The sequence below is a fragment of the Manis javanica genome, chromosome 10 (assembly GCF_040802235.1).
Source record: "Manis javanica isolate MJ-LG chromosome 10, MJ_LKY, whole genome shotgun sequence".
Taxonomy (NCBI): Eukaryota; Metazoa; Chordata; class Mammalia; order Pholidota; family Manidae; genus Manis; species Manis javanica.
Genome location: NC_133165.1, coordinates 25201870 through 25215922, shown reverse-complemented (window position 1 = coordinate 25215922; position 14053 = coordinate 25201870). Strand labels below are relative to the sequence as shown.

At 44.1% G+C, this 14053-nt stretch overlaps 1 protein-coding gene across 5 annotated transcripts in view; it reads right to left on the bottom strand.

The window, feature by feature from the left end:
* The window catches only part of SUN1 (Sad1 and UNC84 domain containing 1), a 65129-nt gene that overhangs the window by 7659 nt on the left and 43417 nt on the right, over nucleotides 1–14053 (bottom strand). For all 5 annotated transcript variants that reach the window (XM_073214893.1, XM_073214892.1, XM_073214894.1 and 2 more), the window contains 6 exons: nucleotides 13587–13820; nucleotides 10378–10464; nucleotides 4691–4734; nucleotides 3049–3188; nucleotides 1475–1725; nucleotides 797–881 (listed from right to left, as the gene is read on the bottom strand). In XM_073214893.1, the coding sequence (XP_073070994.1) occupies nucleotides 797–881; nucleotides 1475–1725; nucleotides 3049–3188; nucleotides 4691–4734; nucleotides 10378–10464; nucleotides 13587–13820 (841 nt within the window). The remainder of the gene's footprint in view (nucleotides 1–796; nucleotides 882–1474; nucleotides 1726–3048; nucleotides 3189–4690; nucleotides 4735–10377; nucleotides 10465–13586; nucleotides 13821–14053) is intronic.

The following is a 14053-nucleotide window of genomic DNA, read 5'->3' as shown; positions in this document are numbered from 1 at the left end:
TTCTCAAATATATCTGGCCCCAAAATTCTGGTGCATGTGTAGTACAAAGTTAATGTACCCCAACTTCTCAGAGTTAACATACCCCAATTTCTTCATTTCTTTGAGGAACCAAAATAGCATCCCCATCAGACTCTTTATTTGGTCTTTGTTTTCCCAATATTTTTGGCTACTTGATGTCTATCACCTGCCTCCCCACTAGAGTAGAGACCCAGAGCTCAGGAACTCTGGCTCACTGCTATGTTCCTGAGGCCCAGAACAGGCCCTGTGGGCAGCAGGCATTCCAACCCTGATGCCCAACTGCCTGATGGGACACACACTACCATCACAGAACACCAGTCCCGGGAAACATTTAAAAAATGCTGCTACAGCATCCATTTCTGTACTGGACTTCTGTACTTAGATGCACACGCACATACACACGCGTGCACACACAAAGACACACACACACACACTCTCTTTCTCACCCAGTGGTGGTAAGCTCTGATATAGCTGAAAGAACCCAAAAGCTACTGAAATGGCCCCAAATTGGGATTTTGCTGACATGTCTGATCACATGGGCTTACCCCCACAATTGATATATGTTCTGTAAGCATGCCACCAGCCCTTCTAGGGTAGAACCTGTCCATACCCTAAAACTAACACACTTAAGACTTGCCTAGAGCAATGCTTCCTCAGATTTTTTAAAGTTCTGAGAAGTTCTTCACTGTTGAAGTGGGGCAGGTAACAGCTTCTCAGATCTAAATCCCCATAAAACAGACACCCACCAAATTCAGAAATTTACAGTCCAGTCACTTACCCCCAGATTCCAGGGCAAAGTCTACCATGCCAGTCTTATCTTGGGAATACAATTTCAAAGCGTTGCTGACGATGACATGTGCTTGCTAGGCAGTGCACAGGAGCCGCACACCAGAGGCCAGAGGGAGAGATGAGACTCGTATTAATGACAGGGTAGGGACGGATGTTTCCAGTAAAAACATTTTGGTTAACTATTTTGGGGATAAAAGGTACAGGAGGTGTTTCAGAAATTCGAAACTTCACTCCCGCACCCAACTTCCAGGCCATCAGGGTGGCTGGGGCTGTCAGGTGGGGACAGGCGGTACTACAGCCTGTGTGCCTCTCCCCACGCTCAAACACACTCACAACAAACTGAACCAGAAGAGCCTCTGGGTGCTGTAAAATGTGGACAAAGCAAGGATTAGAATTAGGGACTCAAGCCTGATTTTTGTGTGACTTCTGAAGGCATGTAGTCACCCAGATAGATGGGACAGAGTACTATCAACAAGTAGCTCCGTACCAACAACAGCCAGAATTTACCGAGCGCTGACTTCTGAACCCATATGTACTCAGCCCTCTATACCAACCACACCCCCGTGAGACCATTCTTAGAACAAGACATCAAACTACGCCAGCTTGACAACCAGACCATCAGTTTGATTACAATATGGATTCCAAACATTTCTCATTATCTACTCACCGCTTCTGTTATTCCAGAAACCCCTGCCTCACTCATAGCAGAAGCTACAGTCTCAGGAGTTGGGATCTGTTTTCTCACAGAAATGTGGTGGGTAATGTTCTTCAGTATCCGCATCTCTAAATCTTGCAATAAAATCTGCAAGTCATCTTTGCTCACAAACTGAGAAGAAACCTTCTGCAGCACCCATTCAAGAGAACCATCTTGCTGATCACCGGAAAACATGAGTTTGATAGTTTCTCTGACTTGGGCGTCTACCTGGTAAAATCATTAGTAAATACAATATGAATTTACTGTTGTTCCTTTCAACCCTTCACTACCATCACTTTATAGATATATTGATGTATCTATCACACAGCTTCTCAAAATCCATAATATAAGCGCAACAATTTGTTTCCCTTCATATTACATTTAAGACCCCCTCCAAAAGTACATCACAGGACGGGGACAAAAAAAGAGCACAGCATAAATGTAACATGTGCCCACAGAGATAAGGAAGAAGGGCCTTCCTCTAGTCTGCAACTAGCCCTCACAGTGCCCCCCATGAGCTAGGGTACAGAAAAGGACCTCCTTTCTTTTCAAACTCAGTCTTGATTCGTGTATGCTAGAGATGACCTGTGCATTATTTCCACACAATCATGTATTTATTCATGAAGGGTGGAGCACAGGAGCAAAGCCCAGGACAAGCATGGTGCCTCACAGCAACATGTGTAGATCTAACTCACCCACATGAAAAGCTCTGTAATGTGTGTGCACCACTACCCTGCCCCACACTCCCCTAACCATGGGGCCACCTCAGCCTTGTAGCACTCCAGGGCTGACCTCACAGCACTTTGTTTGTGTCCATCTGTGCCTTCGTGTCTGCAGAAGCCCTAAGAGTATATGGCTGCTAGTTGCCATGAGAATGTGTCTTTGTGACTGGGTAGTATCTCAGATCTTTTCTCAAAAAGGCTGTAGGCACTCGCAGTCCCTGCAGCCACAGAGCAGCCCGGCCACCCCAGTCAGCACTCAGTGTTTTTATTCTTGCCAATGTGAAGGCTGAACAAGTCCATTTAACCTGCAGTCCCCCTTAGTGAGACTGCTCACACGCATCGCCCATGCTTCCTCCCATCAGCGTCAGGAGCGGTAATTTTATCACAAGTACTTCAAATACCTTTCCCAGATCTGCTGTTGTGACAACACTGGCCATTCAAATGTCTGTTCTTTCATTATCACACAGCTGTAAATGTTCAGACTTCCTTTTTTGCATAAGGATATATGGGCCAGAGCAATGAATCTACTTTGGTTGAAAAGACATACAAAAACAGCCCACCTCAAATAAATTATGTGCTATCTGCACGTGAACAAACTGTGAGAAGGTACAGACCTAAGTGTTAAGAGGGTGATGGTAGCAGAGGGGGGAAACTCAAGAAGAATTTTTAATTATTTCATTTAAAATCTTATTATAAATGTTAAAAAAACCTCAAATAGAGTAAAATTAAGTTTTTAAAGGAAGTTGGAATTAAAAATGTAAAATGGTGACATCAAATCAAGTGTTTCTTCTTTACTTTTTAGGATAAAACTAAGATGGAGAAAACTTGCCTTTTCATGTATTTTATCTAGCCTTCCACAGCTGGTTTTCAAATGCTGCCAATCTGACAATTCTGATTTCAGATGACCCAGCTCCAGTTCAAGATGCCTAACCACGGAGAGCAGGCGCTGGTCTTCGTCGACTCCACTGGCAACCCCGAAGCAGTCACGTGTCACAAATCACATAGCAGAAAGTGAATGCATTCAGTTAACACATTTAGGAGAGGCCAACCACATTCCCAGATAAGGCACTATTATAAATATATCAGTTTGTCCTATGTCAACATAGAAATTTAACACTAGTTGCAAATCAAAACCCAAAGAGATTTTTCTCCATACTGCATAGGCAGGGCTAGCAATGTGCTAGTAACAGTGGTTACCTCTTAGTGGTAAGGGAAAGATTGCTCTCAAGACTATTTAATATTTGAATTATAAAAAAGACTTCAGAAATGAGGCAATATTTACCAATAATCATTATAAAGTTGAATATGACTTTTCACGCTAATGGGGTAATAGAACTAAAAATGTATGGATTCAGGGTTTAACAATTCTGTTTTTATGCAGGAATTGCGTATTATAAAATATTGCAGTATTATGTTTACACTTGTTTATAGGTAGGTATAGTTATTGAGTTACCAATAATTCATAGCAGGAGAGGACACTCCAGGGCAACCATTTTAGGATCTACATATTAGCCTATCAAAGCACCTTCTAACAGAAATAAAGGCTCTGGAAGGGAAGTAAAAAATGTGCCATAACAACACTTACATCCACCTGTATAGAAGACTTTACGGGGTCTAAAATTGTGATACAGGATCCACAAAAATATCTGGGAGCCAGAGATGAAAAGATGCTCAGTTAAAGCTCATCCTCTGGACCCTCCCAGGTCAAGCCTCAGGAAAAAGAAAAGCTAAAGGGCTAAAGATGTCACCTGTCATGTAGCCTGTAGAGGGGATGGGTCAAGGGCAGGGTGGGAAAAAAAATCACCAGCTTTTTTGAGAGAAACTCCACACTTTTAGGGAAGCTGATAAAAGGGCAGAAGGAAAGCAACCTGGCGATGAGGAGAAAGACAGACCAGCAAACTGCTGAGGGAAAAGGGCTGCTTTGATGGCAAAGAAACGCTCAGAGGAGGCACAAGGCCACAGCTTCCGGGTGGAGAAGGCTAGCAGCCTTGCTGAGAACTACCCAATACAAAAGGGCTGTCCCAGAAGGCAAGAGGCTGCTTCTGCTTCTGGGGAATGGGGGTGGGGGACAAAGGCTGAGCTCTGATGCCAAGAGTGCCAGCAGAGATCCTGGTGTGGAGCCCACCCGACACCATGATACAAGCTCTCACAGGGCATCTCATCTGCGCGCTGAGGGTGGCCCTCCAAGCACACCCAGTCCTGAGTGTTGGGGTTCAGGCAGGTGCAACACTGTCTTTGGGGCTCTGCACAGACAGGGCAGATAGTAACAAGCCTCTCACACCCCAATCTGTTCCCAGACGGCTCCCAAGGGCCTCCCAGAAGGCACAGATGGGAGCACCTCCCCCCACAAAGCCCAGGTACTCCAGGTGCAGACAGCATCCACACATCAGTGATGTTAGGGGCAGCTGCACTGCAGGCAACAGAAGAGAAACAAAGGCAAAATGTTAATTCACATGTATCATCCTACCTAATTGTTCTTAGCTTGATCTGTTCTAATTCCTTCTGGATGGCCTAGAACATATGAGAAACACTGAGTTTAAACATACAAGCTGTATAATAACTTTCATAAAACCATATATTTGATTAAGTACATTCATATTTATATACATATATATGAAAATATATGCCTATGGAATTTTCCCCCTTTAATTCAGAATCCAGATCTGCCTATTGGCTGGCAGATGGGGGATGTATATTTTATCTTTCAAAGTAAACTTTTAAAAGACATACAACCTATATTCAGAGAGGTGCAAATTATACTGGAACAGCTTGATGGATTTTCAAAATGAGCAGCTCCTATAACAAGCACCCAGACCCAGAAGCAGAACACTGCCACCACCTCTGGGAAGAATTTAATGTGGAAGGACAAGTAAAAGGAAATGACAAGCTTACAGATGAAGATATAACTTACTAGCATGGTCTGTTCAAAGACAAGGAGTTGATAGACTATACCGTCTCAAATAATTGCATCTGTTCAGACTAGAGCTGAACAGAGGTCTGGGCCTCACAGCGCATGTGACAGCGAGGTGCGGCAGAGCAACTCACTTCCCTCCAGCTCCTGCTCTTCCCTCAACACCACGGAAACATCTCCCTGATGAACTGACTTGCCTGGTTCTGGTAGGGTCAGGGCCGTGGCAGCCAGTCCTGAGATCCCCCAGAGCTGTGCCATGTCTAATGCCGGTGTAATTCAACAAACATACGCCACCTAATGTGCCCGGCCACTCTAATAGCATCTAATAGCACTCATGCTACATGGAAGCTGAGCCTGAGCATGCCCCAGTCTCTGTGGATTTGATCATGCAGACATCTGGCCTTTTTCCTCTGCCTTTACCAACATCTGACAACAGACTTTTCCCCCAGAAAATTAATCTTGCCTATCAAAAGACTCAGGTCCACCATTCTCCCCCTAAGATGTTGCTTTGGTGGACGCTGTGTGATGTCCAGGAGAAACGGGGCCTCTGGAACGGGGAGAGCCAGCCATGTGCCTCTGCATCCCAGCTGCTCCCTGCGCTCAGGCCTCCCCCTGGAAGGCACCTCTAAACCAATGAGCCAGACACACTTTAGGGAAAACTTCCAAGGTAAAATGGGAAGAGCCAGAAGTATTTTTTTCAGCTTTATGATGGGCAGCAGCAAATACCCTAAAAGAAGTACCTTCAAGGCTAAGGAATGAGAACACATTGGCTGCAGCTGATTTCTTGTAGGAAGGAAGTTACTCTGGTGGGGGCTGCAGTTAAAAAGCAAGAGTGAGGGAGCCAAGATGGCGGCATGAGTAGAGCAGTGGAAATCTCCTCCCAAAACCACATATACCTAAGAAAATATGACAAAGACAACTCTTCCTAGAATAGAGACCAGAGGACACAGGACAACATCCAGACCACATCCACACCTGCAAGAACCCAGCGCCTCGCGAAGGGGGTAAGATACAAGCCCCGGCACTGCGGGTCCTGAGCGCTCCTCCCCCCAGCTCCTGGCGGGAGGAAAGGAGTCAGCAGGGAAGGAGAGGGAGCCCAGGACTGCTGAACACCCAGCCCCAGCCACCTGCACCAGAGCGCAGACACAGTGCATGCGTGGGATCCTGGATACTAGGGAAACACGGCAGCAAGACCTGTGGGCGGGTCCCTGAGGTCGGCGCCCGGGGCAAAAAAAAGCGAGCATCTTTTTTTTTCTTTTCGCGAGTGCTTTTTTGAAGTCTTAAAGGGACAGGGACCCCAAAACCGGGTGGAAACATCCCGGGACACTTAGTACAGCAGCATGGAATCTGGAGATCCCTGGGCTCTCTAACCCCCTGGGCAGCAGGGAGCACGGAGGCCCCTCATGGAGATAAATAGCCTCTGGCGTTCCCCCTCCAACGCGGCTCCACCATTTCAGAGCAGCAGCCCGAGGCAGGCCACACGCAAAGCAACAGCAGAGATAAGCTCCATAGCAGCCAGGCAGGAATCAGAAGCCCTTTCTGCGTGCAGCTGCCCAGCACAAGCCAATAGAGGTCGCTGTTCTCCCAGGAAAGGAAGGCCACAAACCAACAAGAAGGGAATTTCTTTCAGCCGTCACTCGTGCCAGCTCTGCAAACTATCTCTATCACCATGAAAAGGCAAAATTACAGGCAAAGATCACAGAGACAACACCAGAGAAGGAGACAGACCTAACCAGTCTCCTTGAAAAAGAATTCAAAATAAAAATCATAAACATGCTGACGGAGATGCAGAGAAATATACAAGAGCTAACGGATAAAGTCTGGAGGGAGATTACAGACGCCCAGAAAGAGATTACAGAAATGAAACAAAATCTGGAAGGATTTATAAGCAGAATGGATAAGATGCAAGAGGCCATTGATGGAATAGAAACCAGAGAACAGGAATGCATAGAAGCTGACATAGAGATAAAAGGATCTCCAGGAATGAAACAATATTAAGAGAACTGTGTGACCAATCCAAAAGGAACAATATCCGTATTATAGGGGTACCAGAAGGAGAGAGAAAAAGGGATAGAAAGTGTCTTTGAATAAATAATTGCTAAAAACTTCCCCAAACTGGGGGAGGAAATAGTCAAACAGACCACGGAAATACACAGAACTCCCAACAGAAAGGACCCAAGGAGGACAACACCAAGACACATAATAATTAAAATGGCAAAGATCAAGGACAAGGAGAGTTTTAAAGGCAGCTAGACAGAAAAAGGTCACCTATAAAGGAAAACCCATCAGGCTATCATCATACTTCTCGACAGAAACCTTACAGGCCAGAAGAGAATAGCATTCAAGCTCTACTACAAAGCCATAGTAATCAAGACAATTTGGTACTGGCACAAGAACAGAGCCACAGACCAGTAGAACAGATTAGAGACTCCAGAAATTAACCCAAACATATATGGTCAATTAATATTTGATAAAAGAGCCATGGACATACAATGGCAAAATGACAGTCTCTTCAACAGATGGTGCTGGCAAAACTGGACAGCTACATGTAGGAGAATGAAACTGGACCATTGTCTAACCCCATACACAAAAGTATATTCAAAATGGATCAAAGACCTGAATGTAAGTCTTAAAACCATAAAACCATTAGAAAAATACATAGGCAAAAATTTCTTGGACATAAACATGAGCAACTTCTTCATGAACATATCTCCCTGGGCAAGGAAAACAACAGCAAAAATGAACAAGTGGGACTATATTAAGCTGAAAAGCTTCTGTACAGCAAAAGACACCATCAATACAACAAAAAGGTACCCTACAGTATGGGAGAACACATTTGTAAATAACAGATCTGAGTAAGGCTTGATGTCCAAAATATATAAAGAGCTCACCCACCTCAACAAACAAAAAACAAATAATCCAATTAAAAAATGGGCAGAGGAACTGAACAGTTCTCCAAAAAAGAAATACAGATGGCCAACAGACACATGAAAAGATGCTTCACATTGTTAATTATCAGAGAAATGCAAATTAAAACCACAATAAGGTATCACCTCACACCAGTAAGGATGGCTACCATCCAAAAGACAAAACAACAACAAATGTTGGCGAGGTTGTGGAGAAAGGGGAACCCTCCTACACTGCTGGTGGGAATGTAAATTAGTTCAACCATTGTGGAAAGCAGTATGGAGGTTCTTCAAAATGCTCAAAATAGACTTACCATTTGACCCAGGAATCCCACTCCTAGGAATTTACCCTAAGAATGCAGCACTCAAGTTTGAAAAAGACAGATGCACCCCTATGTTTATCGCAGCACAATTTACAATAGCCAAGAATTGGAAGCAACCAAAGTGTCCATCAGTAGATGAATGGATAAAGAAAAGGTGGTACAGATACACAATGGAAAATTATTCAGCCATAAGAAAACAAATCCTACCATTTGCAACAAAATGGATGGAGCTAGAGGGTATTATGCTCAGTGAAATAAGCCAAGCGGAGAAAGAGAAATACCAAATGATCTCACTCATCTGTGGAGTATAAGAAAAAAGGAAAAACTGAAGGAACAAAACAGCAGCAGAATCACAGAACCCAAGAATGGACTAACAGGTACCAAAGGGAAAGGGACTGGGGAGGATGGGTGGGGGGGGAGGGATAAGGGGGGGAAGAAGAAAGGGGGTATTATGATTAGCATGCATAATGGGGGGGGCAAGAGGAGGGCAGTACAACACAGAGAAGACAAGTAGTGATTATACAACATTTTGCTATGCTGATGGACAGTGGCTGTTAGGGGGTTTGTGGTGGGGACCTGGTATAGGGGAGAGCCTAGTAAACATAATGTTCTTCAAGTAACTGTAGATTAATGATAACAAAAAAAAAAAAAAAAAAAAAAGGAAAGGGGGATTACTCCCTAATAGGATAAAACCAACTGCACCGATTAATGAATGCTTTAAATATCCTTAATTTTGATCATTTAAAGGGTATCAGATGATCAGCTATGGAAGTAGATTTTTCTGATAATATCCCTTTCTCTTAAAAAAAAAAAGCAGTTCCTGTGTGGTGACCTCCAATAAGTTCTTCACAATGGTATAAAGGGCATATCAAAGTGTGGGCAAAGGGTTTATTTGTGTTTATACAGAGGATCAAAGCCTAATTTGGCTACCCAGAAAATGAACTAAGATACACAATGAAGAAGAACTTCCAACATCAGCATTCTTTGGAAGAGTCATTCCAGAAGATGATCATCAAAAAACCTCAACAAAGATCCTGGTGCTGTTGCAGTTGTAGCTGCATTCATCCCACCAGTTCCTGGACTTGCCATTGGAATGAAGGAGGTATCCAAGCTGGCCTGTGCATATAGTAAAACAACAAATTTGACTGGATCTATACTGTCGGAACTCAACCAAGAATTAGGAGAAGTGCAAGTTGCAGCGCTCCAAAATCTTGCGACTATAGACTATCTACTGTTAAAGGAACATATGGGATGTGAACAGTTCCCAGGAATGTGTTGTTTTAATTTGTCTGATTTTTCTCAAAATATTCAAATTCAGTTAGACAATATCCACCATATCATTGGTAATTTTTCACAAATGCCTAGGGTGCCTAACTGGTTTTCTTGGTTTCACTGGATATGGCTGGTAATTGTAGGTCTGCTTTGGTTATGTAGCTGTATTCCTATTATGTTAATGTGTGCACGCAATTTAATTAGTTATTTAAAACCTATACACGCTTATGTTACACTACAAGAAGATATGTCAAAGAAATAATCTTCCCATGTCTTCTTCTGTCTGCTTACAGCACTATGTTTTCTACCTTTATCTTGCATCTACCTACCACTGCAGCATTTTATTAAAAAAATAATAATAATAATAATAATAAGGGAGAAATGTGGGATTCACATATAAATCAAGCATAAAAATCAAACAAATAATCATAATTGACCTGATTGTTTATAGTTCATAATGTGTGATCAAAACCAAAAGTTTCTGTGATGACTGCCCTTGTACTGTTCACCATGTAAGAACTTATTCACTATGTAAGAATTTGTTCACCATGTAAAAACTTGTTCGTTATGCTTCAGAAGATTGGAGACTGTTGAGAATTAGGCTTGGGGTTGATTAATGATTGTGCATTGAGTCCTCTATACAGAATTTTATTGTTGTTAACAACCATATGATCAATAAATATGAGAGATGCCCTCTAAAAAAAAAAAAAAAAAAAGAAAAAGAAAAGTCAAGAGTGAGTACCTCCGATTTTCCTGCTAGTTTTCCAAGAATATCTTCCAAGTTTGAGATGCGCAGCTCCTGTTCTTGGTGGAGAGTCAGATAGTCAGTCTTAAAAAGAAAATGAATGAACAAATGGTAAAAAAAAAGAAGTTAAGTAACAGAAGCATGGCAAGTTAGGTCACATTATTTCTATACAGAATATCCAAAAATCAGAGACTATTTGGCAGCACCTTGGCTTAGCATCCTGGAGGGAGTAATCCATAATTAGGTCTTTCCCTTCACAGCTAACTTTAGAGACAAACCTGTCAAACAGTTTTTCCTGTACATGAGAGTATCAGTAAGTCCTACACCTATCAGAAAAACCACCCAGTAGAAAGCAAATCTATTATTATTCAATCAACCAATATTCATTAGGTGCCCAGCGCTTAAGGTAAGATAACATGAATAGAGGTACACTGCAGCCTATTGCCTCCCAATCATCCCATATTCATATGAAATACATGACATGCAAACATTTGTCAAGAGTAAGCCATTGGAATTATTTTCCCAGAATACCTGATAATATCCTTCACAACACAGTCTATCATGTGATTAAAATAATCTCTTAGGTAGTTGAGTAGGGTACTCTTTTGGCTCAGGAGGGCTGTGGGCCACAAGAACATCCGCTGAGGGAGCTTGTCCCCACCAGCTAACTGTGGGAGGGCAGCAGTGAGTTCAATGTATTCCCATCCATTTCTTCAGCAATCCTTAGAAGGCTAAAATTATGGAAAGAGTATGAGATGTGCTCCCCAGGAAGGTCCTGAAGAATCGGGGCCAATTACCAATCCAAGGGTGATGACACAGGTGTGAAGCTGGACAGGCAAGAAAGGCCCTGCGTGTCTGGATGGTGGAGGCCGGGGCAGAGGACGGAGGCGGCGGCAGCCAATCCTCATCATGGGAATGTCACTTGCTAATCATGCCCCCTCTCATTCCCCAAAATACAACCACAACTTCCCATAAGATACAAGATTAAAAACAAGATGAACTGGAGCAAAGGGATAAAGGCCAGCTGAAAGATCACCCGGGTGCTCTATGCAGGAAGGTCAGCCACAAAACTCCGCTGTGTGCTGCCTTCCCGACAGGAGCCTCACCGTCTCCAGTTGCACAGCCCAACAAGACTCTGCTATAATGCAAACCGCATCTGAGCTATCCCACACAGGGCCACCAGCCCCATGCCACTGAGCCCTTAGGTTAGCTAGTGTAGCTAAGTAACTAAACAGTATTTAGTTTTAATTTATTAAGTTTACCTTAGCCACATGCAACTAGTGGCACACTCTGTGGGACAATGTGGACACATAAGATAAATTACATGCCAGCAGCTAAGGGAAAGATAACCAACTGGCTAGATCATTTAACTGGAACGCTTAACACTAGTGAGTGGTTGCTTCAGGAGGAGGTGGGATTTGGTCCTGCATCCTGGTCACCATTGTGATCATACCTGTTTACAGACAATGCTGGAATGTGGCATAAGAAGAGTGGGCTAACCCTGTACTAAGCTAATGTAATTTAGAAGCTAATTTTAAGATGAACCCAGGCTGCAAAGAATTTAGTTTATAGGACACCAGGCAAACTGATTTTTTTTTTTTAACTTTCTTTGTAAGACAGAGCAAGTAAGCCTCAACTAAAATTGGCAGCTCACCACTATCTTTTTTTTAAACATTTCATTGTGCTCATCATCCCTGTGGTAGGTGAGAACATCTCAGGCTGCTTCTACTACGAAATGCTTTCAAACCAATATGTTTCCTGGTCATTTGATGCTCATACAAATGTCATGCCCACAGGGATACAGTCCTGCCACCTAGAGGACTCCAGCTGCTGTCTCATTCTGAGCCGGCACCTACACGATGGGCTAGCTCCCACCCTTCCTATTGTTCTGCCCTGTCTGGGAAGAAATAGCAAGGTTCAGATTTATCTCTTGTGACCCTTTCCACCTATAAAGCTGGTAAGTGGTCAACAGGAACAGAACAACCATAACTGTGGTAACTGGATCTCTCTGAAAACATCTTAACTTTGTGGCTGAGGAACTTAAAACAAGCAACAATGCAGGACACAAGTCCTCTGGGCAGATGTGGAGTTCCTGGTGGGCCCACAGGCACCGGAGAAGGTGTGCCCACACCCACAGTCTCAGCACCCCGGCTCTGCGGTGGCCATGGACATGCCTCCAGGCAAGTCAAAGTCACAACAGCATTCCCTTGGCACATACTCCCCTGGCCCTGATCCCTACCAAGCATCAGAGGGCAGTGAGTTAAACGAGAAATGTCTGTGGGCACTGGAGAACGCTGGCCCTCGCTGGCCGAGGGTGAGGTGGTGGGAGCACTGAACCAGAGCACAGCCTGGTCAGGGGAGCAGCATTCAACCTGAGACCAAGTCCAGGTGGGGCTCAGCAGAGAAGCCTGGTCTGGACCAAGTCCAGGCGGGGCTCAGCAGAGAAGCAGGTCTAGTGGGGGGCTTCAGAAAGAGGAGTCAGGCTTGCTCAGGAGCACAGGGGGACCAGGCTGTGTGGGGGGCCGTGGGGAGTCCTTAGGGGTCCCCAGGCTGGAGGCTGATAAGACACCAGCCAGGGACAGTGGAGGGAGCCAGGGGTCACTCTTGGACCATGGCATACACAGATGGGTGGGCAGTGGGCTCCTGACTGAAACAAGAAACATCAGGAAGACGCATTTTGTTGAAATAAGGGGCAAAACAGAACTTAAAGATTTCAGTTCAAAAAATGTAAGTCAAACCATTTTAGAACTTAAGAAATAAACATCAGTAGTACAAAAAATGGACTGACAATTCTTTCCTTGAAAACACTAAACAGAGGAGGCATGTATATATAGCCCTATAGTCCCATATAGAATAGCAGCTACTCTTAGCTATTTCATAATTCTGAAGTATTTTCTATCACAGATTTGAACTTTCCCAATCAGCTGATAGGAAATGCAAAAATCACATCAGAGCTGACAGTACCTGTAAAATTTCACTGAATTATGTTCAATCCACTTTTAGATTAAAATGCAAGCTGCAGTGCCACAGGTGTACTCTCAGACCCAAACAGGGCACTAGCCCTGGGGAGCTGCCACGGTCCACAGGCCCAAGCCCCCTCGGCGTGTGCTGCTCCCACAGTGGAACACCATGCCACTGCTCCTCCAGCAGCCATCCTACCCTTTGCCCACAAAAGGGAAACAAACCCCAGGAGTGCCTGGCATTACCTGGAAGCCTGGGAGCCCACCGGCATGCGTCTCCAGCAAGTGCTGTGTCACCACACTCCTAACCAGGGACAGCACCCCTCCACCACTGACCATCTGGTCCACCTGGGCTTGTAGTTTCTGAAGCAAAACTGTCAGTTCTCTCAGCTTCTTGTCATGGCTGTGACACTGTCCAGACAAAGATGTCACCTGTCTTTCTACGTCACTCATCCAATGCCAGCCAAAAGCCTCCTCACCCTAGAACAGCAAGAAGTTCCAATGGCCATGAAAATGAGGAATTCAACAGAGCCTTAAGTGCAACACAGAATGTCACAGCAAACTGCGGGCTGCAGGGCAGTGGACACGCTCGGGCAGAGGAAGTGCTTCTCATTGGGGTTCCTTACACAGCACACTGCACTGTTTTATTTTCTTCTTTATACTTCCTGCATTTTCCTTAGTAATGAATACTATTATTTTTTAATTAGAATTCA